This window comes from Histomonas meleagridis (assembly GCF_020186115.1).
Source record: "Histomonas meleagridis strain 2922-C6/04-10x chromosome Unknown contig_20, whole genome shotgun sequence".
Lineage (NCBI taxonomy): Eukaryota > Parabasalia > Tritrichomonadida > Dientamoebidae > Histomonas > Histomonas meleagridis.
Genome location: NW_027150805.1, coordinates 14,082 through 39,691, shown reverse-complemented (window position 1 = coordinate 39,691; position 25,610 = coordinate 14,082). Strand labels below are relative to the sequence as shown.

The following is a 25,610-nucleotide window of genomic DNA, read 5'->3' as shown; positions in this document are numbered from 1 at the left end:
AACCTATTCTAATGTTATTTAGAGAATTATTGAGTGAAACGCATTGCAGTAAATGATTTATGTTGTTTGCTGTTTGAATTTTTTGTAAAAATATTTTACTTTTTATGAGTTCTTTATTGTTACTTGGCATGTAATGAATGCTTTTGTTATGCATATGCTTGTTCATTGTTTTATTCTCAGTAAGAGAATAAAAATAATATTTATTTGATCTAAAAACATGTTTGCTGAAATCTATGAGGAGGATGAACATGCCAATGTGAATTAATGTTATCATTGATTGAGGATATGTATTATATTTCATCGATTTGGTATATGCGTTTCCGATATAAATCTGGTTTGGTTGTAACGAAAGACCTTTAATTTTTCATTAGAAATGTGTGTAACAACTGTTTTTCGATGTGACATGTGAGTTTCCATCGAAATTATTTTGTATGCCGAGGCACACACATGAAGCATTAGGTGACATGAAAAGATCTCATTTACTTGCTCACAAGTGAGGACTTGACATTTGAATGAATTTAAAAGAAAACGACAAAAAACAACCAACTTTCTATGAAAATAAAGTTTAAATTGAATGTTCATTCAACTTTTGTGTGTCCATGTCAAAATTGTGTACTTTTGATATTATTTAAAAAGTGACCGTAAAAGAATTTTTTTTGGTGCGACATCTCGAGTGAAACACACAAAAATCAACGTGAAGTATAGAAATCATGTCGAAAAATCAAAATAGATTTGAAACAGCTGTAATTATCGAAATTAAAATCTGATTAGTAGATAAAAACTTCCATCAAAATTTCTATAATATCAAAAAACAGATTTTTTCAGACGATTTTTAAGATTGTATTTTAATTTTCTTATGATCAAATATGTTATCATAGATACATTATGTGTTATCACGATTGCTATTTCTTGGTTTGAAACCAATTTTACCGAAAAAAAAATTTTTGAACTTTTCGCTTCAACTTTATATACAAATGATTTATTATTTTGAAAGAACCATTATTAAATTTTAATTTTTTTTTTCTAATTGCTTACAGTTAAATTTTATTGATATGAAACGTTCCTATATAATATAATATTACCAAAAACTCTTTTCATTGACTTTTTATTGTTTTAAAATTCGATCAAAGTATCTCTCTTTTTTCATGTCTTCTTTGATACTTTGATTCAGAGCAATAATTCCACCTACTAAGCCTTTACCACTGTAAGTACGCATTGTTGGTACTATTGCCCAATCACCATTACATCTAAATATGGAAAATATCCAAACACAAGAATGGAACCCTTTTTTCCTTCCAGTGAAGCCCATTAATTCCAAATCATCTTTTGCATCATAAACTCTAAAAAATGCGCCCAATTTCGTATTAAATTTCTTGTTTGTATTTTCCGAAACTCCGAATGATAAACAAAATACTTCTGGAGGCAATTGATTAAGTTTGATAATAGAATATATCTCTCTACCAAATTCATTATACCTTCCATTTTCATCAATAGCAAGTTTTACTGCATCATTGAACATCGATGGCTTTTGTGGATAAATAAAATCGATGTGATTAAAATTGATATCATATGCAATAAATCCTATATCAAATTGGAAACCAGCCGTAGTTAATAATTGATGTTCTGCAAAAATATGTATTGTATCAGGTAATGGTCGTTGGAAATATTTAAGTGCAACTTGAATTGGAAATGGATCGTCAACATTTAAATTAATACGATGAAATATTTTTTCATCCGTTACATTTTCATTAACAACTAATGACTTAACACTTAATAAATAATTATGCATATTCTTGTTTGGAACTGAAGTTAATGAAATACATCTATCAAGTGAAAAATGATTAAGACAATTATTTGGTTTAATGTTAATTTTAACATAATCTTTGTTATCTGAATATCGAATAACTCGTGGACAATTAATTAAATCACTACCTTTAAATTCAAATAATTGTTGGAAATGAAGAATTGGCGGCTTCTTATTTTCTTTGTTAAGTCCAATGCATGTTAATTTAACTTTTCCTGTATAATTAAGATTCATTAAGATTAACGGAACATAAAATAAATGTTCAGATGTAGGATAATGTCTTTCCAGTTCGAATGGATTTAAAGTAAGTATTTGGGTACAGCCAGAATCAGTTAATGCCCACGGATATATATAAACTTTACATCCGCGATCATCACCATTTTCAATTTTGGGAAGTAATCGACAACAGCCACCATCAAACATATCGAATACAGCTGCACCTAAACTGGAAACATCTTGTTGCTGCTTTGGAATTGGCGGATCATATTCAAGATAGATGGCTGAACGATGGTATAATATAGGATCGCAATTATCTTCACTTTCAAATTTGAATTCACGTGATATTACAATTTCAATGGATGGATTCCCTTTCGTTTTAAGATCAGTAACAAGTGGAATTTTGATGATCTGATCAAAAGTTGGTATTTGCTTAAAGAAATCTATTTCAACTTTTCCAAGATAATCATCTTTGCCAATAAGATCATGATCATAAACAAGAATTTCAAGCTTTTTTATAAGGGGAGTATAGAGATAAAATGGTTTCTCACGTTTTTCATCCCAAACTGGATTTAATGTCTTCTTTTTGATTTTAGTTTTTCCAAGTTTGTATGGTCCATCAGCAGCATATGCTGTAAGAACACAATATGGATCAGATTTACCATTAGGATCAGCTGGAGGTAAGTTAGAACCACGAATAACGTAGAATTTGAACATGGAAAATGAAGAAAAAACTCTATAAAAATAATTGAATGGACGTTGAGTGAACGTCCATTGAATTGTTTCAATGGGTTTGACAGGGGAAATTGGCTTCTGGGAAATTGATCATAGCTCTTATCAAAAAACCCATCTAGCCAGACGGTTATGTCAAAAATGACGTCTAATTGCATCAGTCAAAAAGTGCCAACATAGAAAAATTTGAAATAAAAGTGAGGCGAGTATTCAAATTTTGAATAGTTAGATGGCCAGATACATAATAACAGTCTTAATTGATAAAATTTCATAATGTTCTTATTTTTATAAACCATTAAGGTATCAACACCCACACCCACACAAAATACATGAAGAGCATGCTATTACGTTAATTACAACAATAAGAAAAATAAATTTTTAAAAGAAATTTATTTTCACCTTTCTGCATGCTTATTTTTCTTCTTTCATTTTAAGAACAATTTTTGTATTTATAAATAGAATTCTATAGAGAGTTAATGTGAAGTAGTATAACTTCTTTAATGGTTTACGAGATTTCTCAGGTAAGTATACTTCTTTTCAAGTGAAATTGTAATGATTCAACACCTGATTTATATCCTAAACTTTTTATAGTTGAAATTTAATGATTCATGAAAGCTTTGAATCAGATTCTACATTTTTTGAGATATTAATAGATGTTAATTAATTTATTTGGGTTCATTAACATTTTTCTAGTAATGGATTGGTCTATTTCCGAATTGCTTTTTATTTGGAAAATGTCCATTGTATAGAAGTGATTTTAATGACTTGCCTAAATTGAAGAATTTATTGACATAATAAAATTTACTGAATTTTTATTGTCAAGTATATTTTTTCACAATAACCAAATAAATGAACGAAAACCTAAAGCAAGTTATAATCGCATGTCAGCGAAACTTAGAATCAAAAATACAGCTAATAGTTCCATCAAAAATCAGTCCTAATGCGACGGTTGATACGTTTCTTTATTTTTTTCACTTAAGATTAATCAATATGTACGGAACCATGTTCCAATAATATGCATTGCAGCAGCGTGTGGATCCCTTGATGTTCTCAAGTACTTATGCATTAACGGAGCCAAAATTGAAGTAACTGATAGTATTTATTTTCTTTTTTTGCTGTTTTTTATTTTCTTTTGGAATTTATTTTTTCTATTTTATACAGCAATTCATTGGGCAGCAATATCTGATCACTCACAAATATTGTCATATCTTCTTGATACTCCAATGGGCAAACAAATAATATCACGTGATACAAGTCCGCTTCTTATAGCCACTCGAAATGGTCGTACCAACTGTGTCTCTCTTCTTCTAAAAGCCGGCGTTAATTTCACCACCACTGACATTGCAGTTTTTTTGCATCATTTGGTATCCGTTTATTTTTTAACGTACTCCACTTCATCTTGCTTGCTGGTTTGGGTATTTAGATATTATAAAACTTTTACTAGCCACCAACATAAACATAGACCAAGTTGATTTTTCTGGTAAAACAGCTCTTCATTGTGCATGTTGGTTTGGCAATGAGAACAGTTCCAAGATGTTATTAGATAAAAAAGCTAATGTAAACATTCAAGACAAAGGTGGAGATACACCATTACATTATGCTTGTTTACATAATCGGCGGAACATCGCTGCGTTATTATTACAAGCAGGTGCAGATACGAAACTTAAAAATCAACTTGGGAAAACTCCAGAAGATATCGCAGAAGCTGATGATAGAGGCGACATAGCGCAATTGTTACAAAAGAAAGAAGCAGGAGAATCACAAACAAAAACAAGGCCATCGATTTTGTTTACTAATATTGTGCACGAACAGCATCAAATGAACAAAATGCTCGAGGAAATGATAGGATTGCAGGATAAGCAGTCAGAGATAATATCCCAATTAAAAGGTAAAGTAACGTCACAGGCAAACATGTTAAATATTACACAGGTGCAGCAGCAACAAATGAGAAGGCAATTGAACGAAATTGATCAAATAGCACAGGAGATAGCAAGGAGAGTCGACATATTGGTGCCAAAGAATACATCGTCAAGCAGGTTCGTGTTTTACAGAAGTAAACAATGAGTTTTGTATTTTATGTATTTTTTTTAATGCAGTTTAAGGAGGAATAACGAATAAATCAATTGGTGGATATGAAAATGAAATTGTAAATAGACAAATGTTTTCATGTTTTTAGATTAGTAAATGATTAAAATCATTTTGAAATTTTACTTTAAGCAAAACAATTAAATCAATTGGTGGATATGAAAATAAAATTGTAAATAAATTATTTAGTAAATGATTAAAATCTTTTTGAAAGTTTACTTTAAGCAAAACAATTAAATCAATTGGTGGATATGAAAATAAAATTGTAAATAAATTATTTAGTAAATGATTACTTTAAACAAAACAAAAAAATGATTCATTAAATCACTAAAATTAATGAAATTAAATATATTTTATTTAAATCTCTTTATCTCAAGAAGTAATAATGCTTATTTGTGCGACCTATTTCATAATCAATTCCAAACAAAGGTTTGTTTTGAAGGTTTGCAATGATTGTTTTGTCTTCTTCAACTAGTCTAAGCTCTTCTTCAGTTAGACATGTTTCAGGAATTTCTTCTATTTGTCTTGTCTCTTCAGTAACATTATTTTCTGTAGGTTCATTTTGTTCCGGTATCGGCGTATCGATAACCGTTGTATCGTTGTTAACGTCTTCCGGCTTATCGTTCTCTTTTGTTTGATTTTGTGCTGGATCAGACTTGAATGTAGAATATGCTTTGCTTTGAAACTCAAGAAGTTTGTTTCTGTATTCTTCAAATTTATGCCCTTCTTTTTCCCATAACTCAATATATTGCTTGAGGGCTTTGTTTGCCGGAGCAACTTCTACATTATCCATATTGTATTGAAGATTTGCAGAAGCTACACCAAACCTACTGATGAGCTTTTGCATGTTTAAAACCATTCGTTGGAAATTTTCAACATCAGTAAAATTAGGATCTTCAGGAAGTTCAACTTCTGGTTCTGGAACAAATTCTTTTTCTTCTTCACCATTTTTGTCTTTTGGGTCTTCGATTTCTTCCTCTTCTTCCTCTTCTTCGAATGGTGGAAGATCAAATGATTCAACAAGATAAACAGCGGTACCATCTTTAACATCAGATATGCTAGAGAGTTTATCTTTTGGTTTTAGAACAGAACCCTTAACAAGAACTTTTAATTTTGATATAGGAATTGTAGTTAAATCTGTAACAATATCTTTAAGAGCTTCCCCTGTTATATCTTTTGACACTGAAACTTCTGCTGGGTTTGTACACCCATTCCATTTGACTTTAATTGTTATGTTTGCGTCATTATTTGCTGTCTCATTGTTGTTTTCGGCCATTTTTTCTGGAAAATGTAAACATTTCAAATGATTAATTATTAACGTTCAACTGATTCAGAAGGTTTGTTTGACATGCTTTTCAATGAATAAAACGGTTTGGTTGGCCTTTGACCAAAATGTCCAGCTTAAAGCTTCAAAAAAGATTAGCAGCTTCTGTGCTTAATTGTGGCGTTGGCCGTGTTTGGATGGATGAAACAGAAATTTCAACCATCGCAATGGCTAACTCTCGTCAACAAATTAGAAAACTTGTTGGAGATGGTATCATTGTTCGTCGTCCAGTTGCAATGCACTCAAGTGCTCGCCACACAAAGCGTGTTCTTGCTAAGCGTCTTGGTCGTCATAGGGGTTATGGTAAACGTCGCGGTACACGTAATGCACGCCTTAACTCCAAATGGCAATGGATCCGCCGTATACGTGTTCTTCGCCGCACCCTCAGAGATTTCAAACAGAAGAAGGAAATTGATTCACATTTATATCGCAAGTTATATCTCAAAGCTAAGGGTAACGAATTCCGTAACAAGCGTGTTTTAATGGAACACATCCATACCCTCAAAGTTGAAAACGAACGTGAAAAGAATCTTCAACAACAAATTGCAGCTCGTCGTGCTCGCAGCCGCAGAATGAGGGAAAAGAAAGCAGCTGCTGCTAAGTAAATTTTTTTTAAGGAACATGCTTAAATCTATTCTTCATAATTAATCTTGAATTAATTCAATTTTTTACATGAACTTAATTTGATTACTAGCTCGACAATAAAATGTGTTGAGTTATCTTAAATCAATCTTTCCGCTTTATCTAAAGTTTTTTGTTGTGATCTGGTGTATTTTCGGTGATTTTTATATTGTATTCAATGGAATTATTTTCTTTATTGAAAAAAGTGGTTTGGAAACGGTTTTTTAAAAGTTAGCTGAACAAAGTTGTCACTTTTCCATCATTTCTTTACACGATGATTGCTTCCCTTCAAAATGATTTTAGATCAATGAAACAATTACTACAAGAAATATGCGACCTTTCCGACAAGGTTGGAGGCTTCGATGATGGACCAGATCTTCGTGATCAAATCCAAAGCAAAGTTCAAACTTTAAAACGTTTATCTTCTCAAAGCAAACAAAGCTTAATGGCTCTCAGCCAAAAGAACGACCCTGCAGTTAATGAATGCCAAAAGCAATTTGACGAATTAAACCAAGATATCCAACAAAAATTAGTTCCTGTTCTAAATAAACTAAGGAGCAGTACTGCAGCCGAGGAATCAGCGCCAGCTCCACAGTTCCAAAATCAACTTGTTTCTCAAGCACAGGTTGATCAAGATACCGAATACTTAGAAATACTCGAACAAGAAGTCAATAGTATCCTTCAAACCATGAAAGATGTTAACAAGATATTCCATGAAACATTAGAAGAGCTTCAGAAACAAAGACATGTCCTCGTCGGAATTGATACAACTACTACACAAGCTGCTCAGAAGATGGAAACAGGTAACAAAGAGCTCAAGGAAGCTCACGAACACCAAAAGAAATGCACCATCTATTGAGTAAAATAGTTTTATTTCCATTTGAACTAAAGAACGATAAAAGAAATGTGATTTGAAATTATGAAACTGCCGGTCGCACGGTTTTATCGTGTCATTAACGTGCTCTTACGTCCGATAGAGAATTTAAAGCAGCAAACTGTATTCTTGTTCTGAAAATCAATTATCGTTAATAGAATTTCCTATCGGCTGTCCACGGATTTTTGAGAATATCAGTATCTAATATCATTAATGATTTACCACGATGATGTCGACGAAGATGATTCATCTGATGAAGATTCTGAGCATGCAACAACTTCACGTATTTTTGCAGTCATGCGTAGTATTTCTTGTACAGTAAGTTTTGTTGGATCAATATCATTAAATCTTTGTTTTTGTGGAGGTTTAATATCTACTTTTTTTAGTTTATATTTTCCCATTTTTATCAAATCTAAATGAGAAATTGGTTTTGGTGACTGAGCATTATGTTGATCCTTATTTATGATGTCTTCAGATTGAGAGTCTTTAAAGCTTGAATCTGATTCAATTATGAGATCTGATATTGGTGGCGGAGGTATAATGGAATTTTGACTTATTCTTTCAACAACTGGAGGAGTAAGGGATTGATTGATTTTAACATTTGATGTTGTATTATATGATTGTTCTTCTTGACAATAAGGTAGATCAATTTCTGTTTCATTTGTTTTTGAAGATTTCTTTTTAAGTTGTGATTTTGAAATTGCTGTAGCTCTAATTAATACAGGTTTAATTTTTTTAAATTGAGTTTTAGATTGAATATTAGAGAATGTTGAAAGAGAACGCATGCTTTGATATTGCTTTCTTATTTCCTTATTATTATTTTGAGATAAAAGTGAAATTGGAATATCTTGATGAAATGCTTGACCTTTTGGAGGAGGACATATTAACATTTTAGGTTTAAGACATGGAATAATTGCTGGAGGACATTGCGTAAAATAATGAACATTATTTTTCTTTGTATCATGATGATAAATAAATGTTGACTTCCTTTTATTGTTCCTTTTCAATTCTTCTTTATATTCTTTACATTGTTTGAGTAATTCTTGAATATATTGACGCTTAAAAAAATCCGGATCAGAAAAACACTTATTAACATCAATTATATAATCGTTTAAAGTTAATGATAAAAAAATATTAAATGAAGAAAAATCAGGTGATGGTTCTGCTGTTTCAATAAGATCTTGTACAATCTTTGTACAACTTAATGTTAGTTGAATATTTGGTATTGACTCATTTTTATGTGATGTGTTTTGAAATTTTTCTTCTCTTAGAAAGTTTTTGGTATTATACAAAATATTTTGAGTAATATTACTCATTTTGCTTTCTACATCAATAATCCGCTTGGAAATTTTTTCGATTTCCATTGCCAATTCACTTAACACATCAATGGATAAGGATATTAAGCATTCCAATTGGTGAAATAACCCAATTATTCGAATTCCTTTAATACAATGAAAATTTTCTTTTTCAAGAAGAGAAATTGATTCGTTTTCATCGCATTTAACGATGGATTTAGCAGGGAACATTTTAAATAACAATCGGAAATAAATTTGGAATAAAGATAACATGTAAAAATGCATCGTTTTTATCTGTAACTTCAAAAATGAAAGTATTTTATTAAAAACCTGATTTAATTTTGCTCAAAAAATTAATAAATATTTTAAAGTCATTGAACAAAAAATCTCCTTTGAAATTCTATTGTAAACAAGAAATGATTATCACATTAAAATATTGAAATTACATTTAAGCATTACAATTAAATTCTTTATTATTCAGTAATCTGACTATTTCTTTGTGCCCACAAAAAGATGCAAGTATAAATGCTGTATCATATAATTGATATAATTTCCGTATATTATTTTTATAAATTAAATTATTATAATAAATTCTAAATAAAAACAAATAAATATCTTTAGCATTAATATCAATTCCTTTTTGCTCAAGAAGTAATTTAACTATTTCTATATGACCAAATCTAGATGCGGAAATAAGTGCAGTATAAAATAATTTAAATAATTTCCAAATAGTATTTTGAAATACAAAATTATTAATATAAATTTTATTTTTAGCATTAATATCAATTCCTTCTTGTTCAAGAAGCAACTTTACAATATTTATATGATCATTTGAAGATGCATAAATAAGTGCTGTAATAAATAGTTTAAACAAATTCCAAATATTATTTTGAAATACTAAAATATTATAATATTTATAATCTTTTGTATTAACATCAATTCCTTCTTGTTCAAGAAGTAATTTTGTAATTTCTAAATAACCTTTATATGATGCAAACATAAGTGGTGTCATAAATAATTTAAATAATTTCCAAATACTTTTTTGAAATTCTAATTTATTAAAATAAATATTAAATAAAACAAATAAATATCTTTAGCATTAATATCAATTCCTTTTTGATTCAATAGTAATTTAACTATTTCAGTGTGTCCATTTTCAGATGCCCTCATAAGTGGTGTCATAAATAATATTAATTATTTTCAAATATCATTTTCATATATAATAAAATTATTAAAATAAATATTAAATAAAACATATAAATACTTTTAGTATTAATATCAATTCCTTTTTGTTTAAGAAGTAACTTAACTATTCCAGTGTGACCATTTATACAAGCCCAAAGAAATGGAGTATTTTATAAATTGATAAATCTCTAAAGAATATTCTTTTGACACATCAAATTTTTATAATAATAAAAATCTTTGATATTGATATTTATTCCTTCTTGTTCAAGAAGTAATTTAGTTATTTCTATATGGTTATATTTAGATGCATAAATAAGAGGTGTTTCAAATATTTAAAATAATTTGCAAAAATATCTTACAAAAATTATTTTTTTAATAGAAAAAACAAACAAAAGATTTAATCATTCATAGCATTATTAATATTGATTCTTTTGCCTTCAAGAAAAACATTAAATAACTCAAAATTCGTGAATTCATTTTTAGGAAACAAAAACAAGTTAACAAGTCTTTCTAAAGGATATTTAACAATATTATTATCGTAAAGATAATGAAAGATATCATTTTGATGAAATTCAATTGCTGCTACATATGCATCTTTAAATGATGAATGATTTTGTTCACATAAATGAATAATTTCTTCATTTCCACCTGCAACTGCATATTTACCTGTGTTTTCTACTTTTGCATTATTCATAAGTAAATATTTAAAACATTTAACTGAAGAAAAAAATGCTGCATAATCAATTAATGTAACATTTTTATGATTAATAAATGAATATCTTTCATAAAGTGATGGCTCAATTGTTTGATTAAAATCGAAGTTTGTTTCTGATGATATTTCTTGAAGTTTTTCTATTTCATCATTCCGAATTATTTTCGCAATTTCATTCTGATTTATTCCTTCTTTAACATATTTCTTATGAAGTTCCCAATCATTATTTGAAAGTTCTTCATAGTTAACATAGAAATAATCAGAAAACGGAAGATGACAATATCTAATTTTATTGATCTTTTTTTTGGACATATGATTTGCAAAATAAAAAGACATTTTATTCTTAACAAAATTTGATGATATTAAATTTGATTCGATCATTCTACTAAGAAGAAAATAAGATTCTTGCATATCTAAACTAAGAAGAAATTGAGCAAATGCATTAATCATATCATAATCATTTTTATCTCTTTTTTCATTGATTTCTTTAATAAAATTAAAATAAATATCTGCATCTTTCATTTGTGAAACATATGCTGAATATACCATTCGACTAAGAGTCCAGCTAGGAGATGGAGATACATCATCACTAAGAAGATTCAATGTTGTTTCAACAGATTCATCAATGTTATCATTATCTATGTTCAAAATAATTTTTTCAAGTGATTCTAATGTTTTGAACCATTCACCGATGATAAAGCAGCTTTGGCCGCTTCCCATTCAAGAATTATATTAAGTATTTTGGAGAGCGATCGAAAATTTCTGAAATTAAAAATGTAAACGATTCAATTTTTTGTTTAAACAAAACTAAAGAAAGATAACTCCTTTTCCCTATGTTTCACAAACTATTTTGCAACAACATTAAAAGCGTATTTAAAAATTGAATGAATTCATTCGACTTTATTAATTAGCAAATTTAAATTTAAAACTATAAAATTTATAATTTAGCATGCAAAACACCTTAGCCTCTTGTGCTTCTTATGAAATTGCATGGTTATATATTTTATCTGCTGGAATTTTGCAAATTAGAGAAGGAAGGTCAAATCCATTTTATAACCGTGTATACCATTCAAAAAGTTCTTTTACACCATTCACCGTTCCAAACCTTTCTGGATAAGTTCCAAATCTCTAACCAATTTTTTTGCATAACTGAGAATTTATTTAAGTTCAAATGATCTAACGTTAAGAAGACTTAAAAAAAAGAATTTTTATATTCTATTTTCTCTTTGAAATCATGTTAGAATGAGGATGTTTTTCATGATAACCGGTCCGAAATTCTGATTTTTATTGTTTTCTGTTGATTATTTTCGGTTATCAAACTTTTTATGATGCGAACCGAAAAACGCTGATATCGAAACGGTTTTTTCTGACACCAAAAAAAGTTTATAGAGAATAATTTTTATAAACATATATATATTTTTATATTATAAACCAGATATCTTATATGCAAGTCAATCATATCATTTCTTTTTTATATTTTAATTTGCATTATTTTATACGATAAATATATTTTAAATAATGTTCATGGTCACTCAAAATTCAGAGAATAAATTCTTTCTTTAACAACTTTTTGAACCGGGAGGTTATATGACGGTTTGACAAAGGAAATGAAATCCAACCTCCCCCGCATTATAGGGAATTACATCCTCAGGAAGCCAATTGGAAAGGGCTCTTTTGCAACAGTTTGGAGGGCCGAACACTTACTCGCAAAACAAAATGTTGCAATCAAAGTTATTGACAATTCGACAATCCAAGACGAGGACGCAAGAACAAGATTTATCAGAGAAATCAATATCATGAAACAAACAGATCACCCTTTTATTTCAAAGCTTTTTGAAATCATTGAAACTCCAAGGTATACTTATATTGTAATGGAGTACGCAGAAAATGGTTCTATACTCACTTACGTAAATACGCACGGAAGGCTTCCAGAAAAATTAGTCAGACGCTATTTTTCTCAACTAATTTCTGCACTTGAATATCTTCATGATGTTCGTCTTGTAGCACATCGTGATCTCAAAGCAGAAAATGTTCTTTTAGATCGTAACTACAACCTAAGATTAATAGATTTTGGATTATCAAATAATTTTTCCATTGATTCACCAGAGCTAAAGACAGCATGTGGTTCGCCAGCTTATGCATCTCCAGAGATGGTTCTTGGTCATAAGTATACCAAAGCAGCAGATATCTGGAGTGCCGGGATATTATTATATGCAATGGTTACTGGCGAGCTTCCATTTGACGATGATGATATCCAAGGCCTTCTTCAACAAATAGCTTATACTGAGCCTCAATATCCCAGTTATTTATCACCACAAATTGTTGATCTCTTACACAAGATTCTTACCAAGAATCCCGAAACACGTCTTACGATCGAGAAGATCAAGCACCATCCCTGGTTTTCTACCAATGAGTATGAGATGTTTTCACGTCTTCAATCTAATGAAGAGAAATGGATTCAGTCAGGCATCGAAGCAGATCTCATCCCCAAAATCCAATCGATGGGCGTCAACATCAACAAGTTAACGCAGTCTCTTTTGGAGGGCGAGTACAACGAGTCGACTGCCATCTATTTAATTCTGAAGCGCATCAAAGTAACCGAAAGCATCAAAGAGATGATGGATTCGCTTGACGAAGCCGCAACGACGCGCAAAGTCAAGATAGAACTTCCAGTAACCAGATGTAATTCAGATGCTAATGAAGAACATCATCATCATCATCGCGTACACACAAGGCCAAGACGTGACTCTACTCGTGTGCATGCTAATCATCAATCGCCTTTAACGCCATCGCCTGCTTCACAAGAGAGATATCAGGTATCTAAGGAACGATCACCATTAAGACCAATCCCTAAGCCAACTTCTTCTCATAGAAGACATAACGCTACAGAAGATTCGCCTGTAAGTCACACAAAGGTCAGCACATCAAGAAAGCATGACTCAAAGGACGTCATAAAGAGAAGACGATCAAATTCACTTTTTGTGAAAGACTTGTGAAGTGAAATGATGCCAAAACAAAATTTTTGTTATTATATAATTAAATCAATAAATTTAAAATCTTTCTAATGTTTCATTAATAACATCAAGTTTGGAATGGAAAATGATTTTGCAAATGGTGAAATTACATAATTTGATTTTCTTTGATTTTTTATTTAATTGGTGGTCTCATCTTGGTTGATGCGTTTTCTCAGTTATTTCATTTAAATGTAAGTAGTGAAATTACAGAATTTGATTTTCATTTTCATTATGAATTTCTTTAATTTCTTGTGTCATTAGTTATTTTATTTCATGTACAATGCATTACCTCAGTTCTTTCATCTAAAAATTGCAAATATTGAAATTTCAAATTTACAAATTTGAATGCATAATGATTTGGTGAAAAACCAAAGAAAACTTTTATCTGTTTCTGGAAACGTATATCCATTTATTAATGAATGAAAGTTAATCAAATTTACTCTGCATCAATAATTCCTCCATTCGATATTGCGAACATAGCTTCTGATTCAGGCAATGATGGCGAGTCATATATCTTACAAATACGTGTTTCTCCTCTTCCCTTCCTTAAATACAGTCTTGTTTGACTTGCGTGTGCCATAATGTTCCCTCCAATTGGTTTTTTGGGATCAGCTGCGAACATGCAACTGCCATCGACTTGTGCCACAACTTGATTCGTGATAAGGACTGCGATTCCGTACTCATCGGCAAGCCGCTGTAAACCTCTCAAAAACTGGCCCAAGTGCATTTGACGTGCGCTGAGTTCTCCTCTTCCGCTATAATCAGTTCGATATAAGTTCGTAGACGAGTCAACTATAAGCAATGCATAGTGTGATTCAGCCATCATAGCTGAAGCCGTTACTAAAAGTTGCATTTGATGATCTGTATTATATGCTCTAGCATATGCAATGTTTTCCATGACATCATTAGGATCTAAACCAAACCTCTCGGCAATAGGAATTATTCTTTCAGTGCGAAACGTACCTTCAGTATCTATCCACAAGCATTTTCCTTGCGCACCACCTTCTTCAATTTGTAGCTGGCATGTAACTGATAAGGTATGACAAAGTTGGGTTTTTCCAGTTCGAAATTCTCCAAATACTTCAGTAACCGATCCTGTTTCAATTCCTCCGCCAAGTAACTTGTCAAGTTCGGTGGAACCTGTTTTAATATATATCATGTCTTGTCTCCGTTGATTGTATTCAATTGCTGATGAGAATCCCATTGGTACCTAATTGAGCCGCTGCAGCAATGATTTTATCGGCTTTAACTTCGGTGATTCCTTTGATGTCAACTATTTGTTTGCGAGTAGAAAATGCAATTGATTCAACTGTGTTAAATCCATTTTCTTGAAGTTTCTTAATATCGGCAGCTGCAATTCCCACACTTTCAAGAGATCGGACCGATATTGGACCTCCCATCTGTTGCTCTTCGTTAGCTTGAGATTTCATTCTATAACAAGACTAAAACACAAAAGGTGAAATTTGATTTTGCTTTTGAATAGTTTACATCCCTTCCTCGCTTGCTTCACTCCGAATTGACTAAGCTCATTGAAAACATTGAATTTAATAAACCGTAAGTGAAGTGAAGCTTTCCTTTGTATTTGGAAGATTGTTAAGCATCCAATTCTAATTTGGTTGACCTATGATTTTATATACATTTTTTTATTCGTATAAAATAAAGTTGTTTTTTCCTTAAGGAAATTAATTTTTAAATTGATGATCAGCTTTAAATATTTTTAATATTATAAACAAAAAATTACAAAATTCCTTGTTTTGTCAAATGTTACCATCTTACAGTATTGTTGCCTTTGTCATGTATTTTAATCATTCGAAAATTGAGTCAAAGGTTTAAAAGATTCTGGATAAAATTTATTTAAATGTGATAAGGTTGTGAGCAATAGTTGTTTTAATTTTTCAATCTTATTTATTAGTGCAACTTTGAATGTGAAGTATTTGTATTCCAAAATAAGCCAACCTATTAGTTCTAGTTCCAGAACATGACGTAAAATTTCTGAGCATTTGTGTTATTCTTTTTTCAGTAAGAATTATAAATCAAATGATCATTATTTTAAAAAATAGCATTTAGTACACACAATAAAAAACTTGGAATTATTGTGATTTAATGTGGGTATTTTACAGTGATATAATTTTTTTCATGTAACCAGAATTTCTGTGGAAAAAATGTTTTCATTCAATTTTTACGAAAAAGTGTAATTGGAGGGACAATGGAGGGATGCTTGAATCTCCTCAATGCGTTTGCTCAAAACACAACAGAACTTGAGAAAATCAGGCAATCCATCATAAATTTTTCGCGTCAGTTTGGAAATTATAAAATGTCCAAAGGAATTCTTCATAATTCCAAAATCAATTATGATGTCCCAGGTCAAAACGGAACATTATTAAAAGCATATCAAGAGGTTCCAGAGTCATTTACGTGCTTCCAGAATTCGTTCAATAAATTATCCAAAAGTATTCAATCAAGTGTGATAAATATTCTTGACCAATGTATTTCAAATCGCAAGTTATTTTATTGTTCAATGTCTTCAACTTTCAAGAGCAAAGAAAAAGAAGTTATTGTTGCTAAATCTCAACTTGCCCAAACGCACAAAGAATTAATCTCACTAGCAAATTTACTTAATGCCGCCTCCACAAAACCCAACAACGCGAGCACTAAGAAAGAAATTACAAATCTTTATGCTCGCTACACAAAATCAACATCAACATTTGAACAGAGAAAGCAGAAACTTTTTCAGGCATTAGCCGCTATAACCGCTTTCAGTGACGAATGTAACCGTCGACTGAAGGAATTAAATGATTCATCAAATAGCGAATTATTTAACACCTACAGGCAACTCAAAGATGTTGTCATCAATATGATCAATGAGATCAAAGATAAATCTTGCATTCTCGTCAAAATTGATTTCATGACCGATTTCACAGAGTTTATTAATAAGCATCACATATGTTTTATTGACGTTTCACCAGTTCGATTTGACAAGTTTGTTTTCTCAAATCGTTTTATCGCTCCAGAGTCATCGTTAATTCCGAGATTCAAAATGGAATATTTCCCGTTCTTCTTATGCACAGTTTTACACGATTTCACATCTAGCGAAGACAATGAGTTGTCTGTTTCTAAAGACATGAGACTTTTCCTAATGGAAAAACCAAAATGTGAATGGGCGTTGGTAATGAAGCCAAAATATGCAGAATGCGGATTTGTTCCATTTTCATTCATTAATGTAATCGGTTACGGCGTAGCTGTTGTAGCTGAGCCTGGTTCAGATGTATTTGATGTTGGAACAATTGTGGCAATTATGGAGGAAGAAAATGGCCAAATCATGTGTGAAGATGTGTATGGTAACAGTGCACTTCTACCCAAGTCTCAACTTATCGTATTAGAAGTTCCTTAGCGCGTAACAAATTCATATCAAAAATATTTGTAAATTTACATCATGTGTCACTTTTTTACTTTTTTATAAATCAAACAAAAAACGATAGATAATTTATACGATTTGTTTATTTCTTTTTTGCTGAAAGTGCTCTAAGTCGTGCTTGTACATCAATAACTTCTTCGTCAGGTACTTCTTTAGCTTTAGGAGTACTTGATGTTGATGAATGAGACTGTTCATGAAGCATATCTTCAAGAATGTCTTCTTCCTCTTCCTCTTCATTTACTTCAATTGGTGATAAATGCCCAATGACATTCACAGGAAGATTTCCTTGAACTTCAAAAGTAGTGATGTTAAGAGGTGAAAAAATTAAATTGAGATTTTGAAATTCATGTTTTCCTGGTATAAGAGTTGCAATAAGGCTACGAGATTTGCTAAATCCTGTGTCATCTATGTCTGCTTCAGAGCTCATAATAATCGTTTCTACATTTGAAAAAATTCGAATAATACCTTTGGCTTTTTTCTTTGGAATAAAACCAAGAGAAACACTTGTAACTGTAAGCAACATTGAGTCTGGGAATGTTATTGGAGTTGGCTCTCCTGGGTTTATTAAAAGACTCCAAAATGGAGAGATGGGTTCTTCTCCCATATTCGAATTAGACCACCCCATTTTAAACGGCTTAATCCAATATTTAAACGGCTACTTCCTTATTTTCAAATTTTTTTTAATTTCATATATAATATTAATGCACATATTAAAGTTAAAAACAAAATGTTTTATTTAAACTCTTGCCACCTAAAATTCTAACAATATGGCAGGCACTTATGCAAAAAAATGGCAACACATTTTTTAAAAAAGTGACTACAAAAAAACTCTATCGGAGTGGTTATTATCGTAATCACAAATAGTTGTTTCATATAAAAGTGACTTTTTTGCAAAAATTGTTGTGAAGGGTATACAGGCAACGCTATAACATATGATTTCTATAACACCATTTATACATTAATAATACTTGTTATTTCTGAGAATTTTTGTTGTGGTAATGAAATATGATATAAAAATATCCGATTTTTTTCAAATATATTTGCCATATTTTTAGAATTTTAGGTGGCAATGAAACAGCTTAGACTAAAAACAATGATTATTGTTTTTTTTTTAAATAATAGAAACATAAAATGAATTGATGATCAGATTACTTAACTGGGGAAACTCCAAGAACAATGATTCCATCTGTCGTTTCATCGTATCCGCTTGACTCTAATATATTACTGTCCACATAAATTCTTCCCCAAAAACCATTTGTTACCAATATTTCTGCTCTTTCCGCTACATCACCCAGAACCACAGTTAAAGGTCCTTTGTCTGTTAGTGACGCGAAAATTCCTTCTCCATATGTGATCGCAGCTCTGAATGAATCCTTAATCCCATCAGAAAGCATAACGGTCGCCCGAAGTGCTTTTTCTTCGCATTCAATTTCACAGAAACCGCTGAAAAATGACGCCCCACAAGCTAAGCACTTAATTTCAGGAAATGCCTCCTTCATTTCATCGAATTTCCGAAACACATCATCTGGACTTATGTTTGGAGAATTAAATCTACACTCTATACAAACCATTTCCATTCTTTTTCCAAATTCAGTTACATCTGGAGTCATTGTCTTTGTTATCTGTTCTAATCTTCTTTGTTCATCTAATTGTTTGGAGTTGTCATGAAAAACAACAAGTTCACAATCATCATCAAATGGTCTTATATCTGTTGTTAAAGAAACCTTACCGTTACCTTTAAACTTCGGTCCATTTTCATCAAAGAATTCCGAATAAGGTTGACCAACTACTTGATCGATAGTATGATCCAAATATTTGACAATTTCTTGGTTAGCAGATACAATAATACCATCAGAATCTCGAACCAAAAAAGGAATTGGGAGGTCGCTAAAGTAGTTTACCTTTGATTCCAATAAACTTCCAACAATATAAAATACTTGTTGAGGATATTTTGCTTGTTTCCTTCTCATCAGAATCGCCCAGCCACTTAACCAGTTCCTTTGTGAGTTATGAAGTATTTCTGCTAAGAACCAAGCGATTGCGATTACCAAAAATGAAAGTGGATTGCAATGCCAAAAGACTGAATAAAGCTGGTAACCTATAGCTGCTTGTACTTGTGAAATTTGTGGAATTGTCAATTCGACCAAATTAATTAGATATTGTCGAAATATATAACATATAAGACAATCGTTATATGTTCGACTTTCTGTTGTATTCTCTTCAATGATGTCAATAATAAGTTGGGAATAAGTATTAACTAATGACGAAAAAGATCTATTTGTAATTCCCCATGTTTCAAATCCATACATCTCTGAGAATTCGGGTAAGACTTCATTAAAGGTAATGATATAAGACGCATGTAACATGGATACACTATAATTATATAACAAATATTTATAGATTTCATAATATTTTGTTGGAATATGTGTACTCATTAAACCTGTCAATGAGTATGAAAGTATTGAAGATATAGTAATTTGTGTGATGTCAATTGCTTGGTTTAATGTTCGCTGTTGTTTATTTATGATATTAACCATAGGATATTCACAAATAGCATATAAAGCAAAAGCGATACCCGCTATTACCAACCATATCAAAGTTGATAATAAAGGATTAAATCCGAAATAAGGCTCTCCTTTTTTCGAAACATTTTCATCTATCGACAAAACGTTTTTCAAGCATTTCAGAACTTTACGCACGTGAATTTGTTGAACGATAGTAATTGAAATGAACACCAAAAATGACAGTACGATAAAGCCGATAATAACGTAAATTCCGATCATTTTTTGTGAGTATTTAATTCCGTAATTATTTATAGTTTCATTTAACTTTTGTATGATTTCATTTGTATAAAAGTTAATCCAAGAGAAGTAACAAATCTTATTATCGAAAGACCAATCGATTGAATAATTTGATCTTGACAAAACTGCCAACGATATTTTTTCACAATGATCAATATCCGATGTATTAAAATCGAAATTTATCTCATTTAAGTATTGATAAGTATTTTTATAAACAGTATTTCTAATATAAAAATTACTCAGAATCAAATTTGCTTCTTCAGGCAAAATTTTCAAAATATTTAAAACTTGTTCAATCGATTGAAACCTTTGATTCAAGTCATGTTCAGCTATTCCTTTTAAGCTCAATGAAACGTCGAATATTATTCCATGCATTATTCTTGTATAATGACCATATATTTCTCTAGTGTTTGACACATAAGGGAAATATAATATTAGACCACAAATGATTAAAAAAACAAAACAAATTCGATAAAACATAATTAATGGATAAGAAATTCGTTTCATATATGTTGATATGAAATGTTCTGTAGTTGATTTCGAGTTTTCCGGCGAGTTTAATCTTCTTTTTTCAGTATTTGTTTTCTTGCTTAAACATTTAAATATTGTTTTACCAGGAAACTCGATGAATTCAAATGGCGATTTCGGATTAACTAATAACTCTGATGGTGAACAAATTGTATTATTCATGAAATCTTCATATTCTTCTTTAATAGTTTTCGAATGTGGGAAACTTCTAACAGTATTAAATATCAACTTTTTGATTTTTTCGATTTTTTCGCCATAATTAGCTAAAGTCATTTGTTCGCAATCTTTATCAGTCCAAAAATCGTTTGATATTTGATTCGCTAATTGTTTTTGTCGTTCGAGTTCTTCTTTTGTCGATTTAACAACTGGATCTTCATCTAATAACAATGATTGTTTATATAGTCGGACTTGAAATGCTAAAAATTTCATTGATATTAGTTCCAATGGAGATAATGTCTTTTGTGGTATCTTTAGTTCTGATAATGGTCGTCCTAATATGAAATATATTCGAACAACATCAGGTAACGCAGAATAACTAAAGCACCAACTTAACATCCATTTTAAATATTTGGGCGTTATCGATTCAACTTGTCCATAACTTATTGATAATCGTAATGTTGATATTGCTTGTTGTGCAGTTTTACTTTTCGTTAAATTTTTTCCTTTCGCTGACGTTAATTTTTTATATTCGTATAACATATGTAGAAAGGCACTAATGGTGTTAAGTAAAAACGTAATGATAACTATGAGGCGAACATAATCATTACGGAAATCAGCAAGTGTAAAAGCAAAGGTTAAAATAGAGAAAACGATGGTATCGATTAAGACTTTGGTCTCAATTATATAAGCAATAAAACATAAATAAATTGAACGCTTACGTCGATGCATAGTAATAACACTCCAAACAAATGAAAAGATGCAAACAACATAAGTATGATATGATCGTTGTGAATTTGGAAAGGCTAAGCCATGGGAAACAGCAAAAAAATACAAAATGTCTATAATCCGATATGGTGGTTCCCATGAAGAAAATATCCCTTTTTGAATGATTAACGAATATCTTGTTATAGTATGATAATAAAAATTGACAATAAGAAGAAGGACACAGGAAAATGAATTGCAGACTGTGAGTATGTTGGTGATGCTGTTTTGTGTAGTGTTGGCAACATTTCCTAAATAAGTGCACCCAAATGAAACGCCGAGAAAAATGGCTAAAATGGGCGGAAGATGGGTGAAAGAAATATGAAGAAACGTGGCAATCCCTGGAGTAAGATGTTTCAAAGGATCGTAACGTAAATAAAAAATCCCTTGAACGACTGTGATACTAAGTGTGATTAAAACAGAATATGAACAAGATGTGTTGGATGACATTTTGGCTAGAATTTGGTCATATTTGGTTTCGTAATCATTTCTATCTAATAAATCAAACCAAGTAAGATGAAAGTTTTGTAAAATTAATATAACTTCGAAAAGAACATAAAACAAAATTCTAAGAGCTGCATCAACCCTTTCAGATACTTTGGATTGTGTCGCAATATCAAAAAAAAAATGAAATGGATGACTATATATTTTAGATTTTGTTGTATCTGATATTTGAGGATATAGTGAGTCTAAAAATTCCTCAAGACTTCGTTCATTTATTGAACTTTCTTGGGAAAATTCAGACATTCCCTGAATAAAAGAACGTTTGCTGAATTGAGCACTTTTTGCAAATTGTGTAGTTTATAAACGGATAACGATGTTGAACAAGATTTTTTTGATGAAACCGTTGTTTGAATTCAAAAAAAATAAAGTCCCATCAACATTTTGCAAAAAAATTGAATTTCGCATATTCGAACAGACATTGTCAATGACTTTTTGAATACGACGGTGCTCATAATAAATATCAAAAATATTTGAATGAATAAAGAAACTTTTATGGAATGCTTACATATGGAATAAAAAAAGAAGTTAATTTATTTATTTATTTAATTTTTTTTTTTTTTTTTTTTTTTTGGAGTTGAAGTACCTCTATCACTGATAGAATATCTATCCAGATCGAGTTTCTCTTACAAATTCAAATATAAATAAATATGTATTCCTACATTATAATGTAGAATATTAGAATCAGCACATATTGTTTAAAATTAATTTGCAGCAAGAAATTCGTATTTTTATTTGGTGAATTCGATAGCTTTTTGGTTGGTTGAATTATTTATTCAATCAATGGGTTTGTAGTATTTTTAGGGCAATAATGAGATTTTTAGTTTTATTATCAGCAAATTTTGTAAAGAATATTCAATATCTTATGATATCATTATAAGCCGAATGATATATACATCTCTTTTGATTAGTGATTATAATTTTGATATATATTTGAGATCATTACAAGAAATTGAAAAATGTGAAGAAAATCAGAAAATCAACACAAAAATAATAAATTTTTTTGCTCAATTTCTTCTTAAGAAAAACACACAAGAATCATTTTATTTACTTAATTACATGATTAATTATAATATACTTGAATCAAAAATCATTCAAAATATACGTAAACCATTTTTTGTTCATATTAATCAAGATAAATCAGATGAATATAAATCTTTATTTGATCAGGAAAATATTTCTTATGAAGAACTTTCAAATAATGATTTTGCACTTCATAAGCAATTAATTCAAGAAGGAGTTAACCCAAATGAAATCGCAAAAATAATTCGGAATGAAATAGAAAAACTTCAAGAAATATCATCACAAAATGATTTTAATTTTAATCAATATATTGAACCATCACTTTATGAAAGATGTTCATTTATTAATCAAAAGAATGTTACATTAATTGATTATGCAGCATTTTTTTTTTCAATCAATTTTTTTAATTGTTTACTTATGAATGGAGCAAATGTAGAAAATACAGGTAAATATGCAGTTGCAGGTGGAAATGAAGAAATTATTCATTTATGTGAACAAAATCATTCATCATTTGAAGGTGCATATGTAGCAGCAATTGAATTTCATCGAAATGATATCTTTCATTATATTTATGAAAATAAAATTGAAGATATTGATAAATTCAAAGAATTAGGAGAAAAATGCGTTTCATATTTTAATTATGAAATTTTTACATATTTAGAAAAAGAAGGAATGAAAATTAATGAAAATATCATTAATAAAGCAGCAAAAATTGGAAATATTTTTCTTTTAAAATATTCAAATTCTAGAAGATATTTTGGTTTTTACTTCATTTTCAGGGAATATTGAACTTATTTCATACATTTTAAAACAAAAAGGAATTTATATTAATGCTGAAGATATTTATTTACTTTATTTGATGTTTATTTTAAGAATTTTTTATTTCAAAATAATATTTGGAAATTATTTAAATTATTTAAAACAGCACTTATTAATGCATCTTATGAAGGTCATACAGAAATAGCTATATTACTTCTTGAACAAGAAGGAATTGATGTTAATGCTAAAAATATTTATTTGTTTTATTTAAAATTTATTTTAATAATTTAATATATCAAAATAATATTTGGAAATTATTTAAGTTATTTCAAACAGCACTTATGGAAGCAACTAAACATGGTAACACAGAAATAGTTAAATTACTTTTTGAATGGAAAAATTTGTAACTTTTGCCTAATTTGTGACCTTAATAATCTTTTTTTCAAAAGCGTTTCCATATATTTGAAGTCAGCCAATGTCACAATTGTTATTATAATAATAGTCTGTGGTTTACTATTGTTATACCTTGCATCAAAGTCATAGAATTTCATAAATTTTATAATTAAAGTGATTAAAAAGAAAGAGGACTTTTTAGCTTTGAATAATATTTAAAAATATATTCTTTCAAAAACTTTATGTTGTGTGCGCAGTAGGAACAGGAAAATCAACATTAAATATTTTCTTACCAGAAGTTGTTGGAGCATTAAAAGATCATGAACCTAAAACACATGAACCAGTTAATGAATGTATTTTAATAATATTTCAAGGAATTTCATAAAATAAATACAATCATTCACATCATTGTTATTACATATATCTATTGCTATAACATCAAACTCATGTAATTTTGTAAGAGCCACAATTGAATTTAAAATTATCATTAACAAATTTGCATAAAATGTTAAACTTGAAGATCTTGAGTAATTTTGTATAATGTGGGATGCTGGTTCTAATCCGAGATCAGGAATATTTCATTGCGCATTGCAATTTTTGAAAAAAATTGATTTCTCGACCACCTAAATTTGTTAAATCTTCCCAAGTTGGTAATATGATAATACTTCGGAATTAGCTTTAGTAAAAATACAAATTGGGAAATTAAAGCCAAAGACCAAAAATTAATCGATAAATGTTTTCCACCTAATGAAGAGAAACTTTTATTTAATGAACGCAAAGAAGTTAATGAGAATAAAAGATATAGAAATAATAAAACAGATACAACACAAAGTTTCGATGATAATGACATCAAATTGGATAATAGATATAATGAAGATGTACATGATTTAAATGATCTACGCGAAATTGTGTGGCAAATAATGAAATGGATACAGAATATAGATAAAGAAGGACTCGAATTCTACAAAAGATGCAACATGAATTGAAAAAAAGTGCTGAAGAAACATCAAAAAATGAAAAATGATGACGACGAAAGTAATGAATCATTGGACTGAATGAAATAGCAGAACATATTAAGAACAAAATAAAAGTAACGAAAACACATTCATTTTGTTTGGAACAATTCATCCACGTTCCACTTAATAAATCAAATATTTACTACTATAAAACTTAATAATAAATCAGTTATTTAACATTATTATAGATTTATTCTGGAATATAAATTTATATGTAAAAGTTTTCAAATTTCATATTTGGAAAATGTGTTAGCCATAGAACTCCTTTAATGCTGTATTACATTGATGGAATAAAAAATGAACACTTTCTATCATCAAGATTTTTTGACTATAATAACATTATTAGCTGATACAAAATTTCACATTGATTAAAATTTTAATTTAGGTTTTC

At 29.9% G+C, this 25,610-nt stretch overlaps 9 protein-coding genes across 9 annotated transcripts; 4 read left to right on the top strand and 5 right to left on the bottom strand.

Moving 5' to 3' along the window:
* Positions 1–1,105: 1,105 nt before the first annotated feature.
* Positions 1,106–2,737, bottom strand: GO595_002605 (Fer-1-like 4; the record flags this gene model as incomplete). Its single annotated transcript, XM_067915533.1, has 1 exon — positions 1,106–2,737. The coding sequence occupies one exon, from the start codon at positions 2,735–2,737 to the stop codon at positions 1,106–1,108; it is 1,632 nt and encodes a 543-aa protein (XP_067776406.1).
* A 2,467-nt stretch (positions 2,738–5,204) lies between these two features.
* GO595_002604 (uncharacterized protein) lies at positions 5,205–6,113 on the bottom strand (the record flags this gene model as incomplete). Its single annotated transcript, XM_067915532.1, has 1 exon — positions 5,205–6,113. One exon carries the CDS (start codon positions 6,111–6,113, stop codon positions 5,205–5,207), a length of 909 nt encoding a protein of 302 aa, XP_067776405.1.
* Positions 6,114–6,229: 116 nt separating this feature from the next.
* GO595_002603 (60S ribosomal protein L19) lies at positions 6,230–6,766 on the top strand (the record flags this gene model as incomplete). The annotated part of the gene is made up of 1 exon (XM_067915531.1): positions 6,230–6,766. One exon carries the CDS (start codon positions 6,230–6,232, stop codon positions 6,764–6,766), a length of 537 nt encoding a protein of 178 aa, XP_067776404.1.
* A 290-nt stretch (positions 6,767–7,056) lies between these two features.
* On the top strand, positions 7,057–7,641 carry GO595_002602 (uncharacterized protein; the record flags this gene model as incomplete). Its single annotated transcript, XM_067915530.1, has 1 exon — positions 7,057–7,641. The coding sequence occupies one exon, from the start codon at positions 7,057–7,059 to the stop codon at positions 7,639–7,641; it is 585 nt and encodes a 194-aa protein (XP_067776403.1).
* Positions 7,642–12,455: 4,814 nt separating this feature from the next.
* On the top strand, positions 12,456–13,844 carry GO595_002601 (CAMK family protein kinase; the record flags this gene model as incomplete). The annotated part of the gene is made up of 1 exon (XM_067915529.1): positions 12,456–13,844. The coding sequence occupies one exon, from the start codon at positions 12,456–12,458 to the stop codon at positions 13,842–13,844; it is 1,389 nt and encodes a 462-aa protein (XP_067776402.1).
* A 454-nt stretch (positions 13,845–14,298) lies between these two features.
* GO595_002600 (uncharacterized protein) lies at positions 14,299–15,066 on the bottom strand (the record flags this gene model as incomplete). The annotated part of the gene is made up of 1 exon (XM_067915528.1): positions 14,299–15,066. One exon carries the CDS (start codon positions 15,064–15,066, stop codon positions 14,299–14,301), a length of 768 nt encoding a protein of 255 aa, XP_067776401.1.
* Positions 15,067–16,380: 1,314 nt separating this feature from the next.
* GO595_002599 (uncharacterized protein) lies at positions 16,381–17,253 on the top strand (the record flags this gene model as incomplete). The annotated part of the gene is made up of 1 exon (XM_067915527.1): positions 16,381–17,253. One exon carries the CDS (start codon positions 16,381–16,383, stop codon positions 17,251–17,253), a length of 873 nt encoding a protein of 290 aa, XP_067776400.1.
* A 106-nt stretch (positions 17,254–17,359) lies between these two features.
* On the bottom strand, positions 17,360–17,902 carry GO595_002598 (uncharacterized protein; the record flags this gene model as incomplete). Its single annotated transcript, XM_067915526.1, has 1 exon — positions 17,360–17,902. One exon carries the CDS (start codon positions 17,900–17,902, stop codon positions 17,360–17,362), a length of 543 nt encoding a protein of 180 aa, XP_067776399.1.
* A 523-nt stretch (positions 17,903–18,425) lies between these two features.
* On the bottom strand, positions 18,426–19,586 carry GO595_002597 (uncharacterized protein; the record flags this gene model as incomplete). Its single annotated transcript, XM_067915525.1, has 1 exon — positions 18,426–19,586. The coding sequence occupies one exon, from the start codon at positions 19,584–19,586 to the stop codon at positions 18,426–18,428; it is 1,161 nt and encodes a 386-aa protein (XP_067776398.1).
* Positions 19,587–25,610: the final 6,024 nt, after the last annotated feature.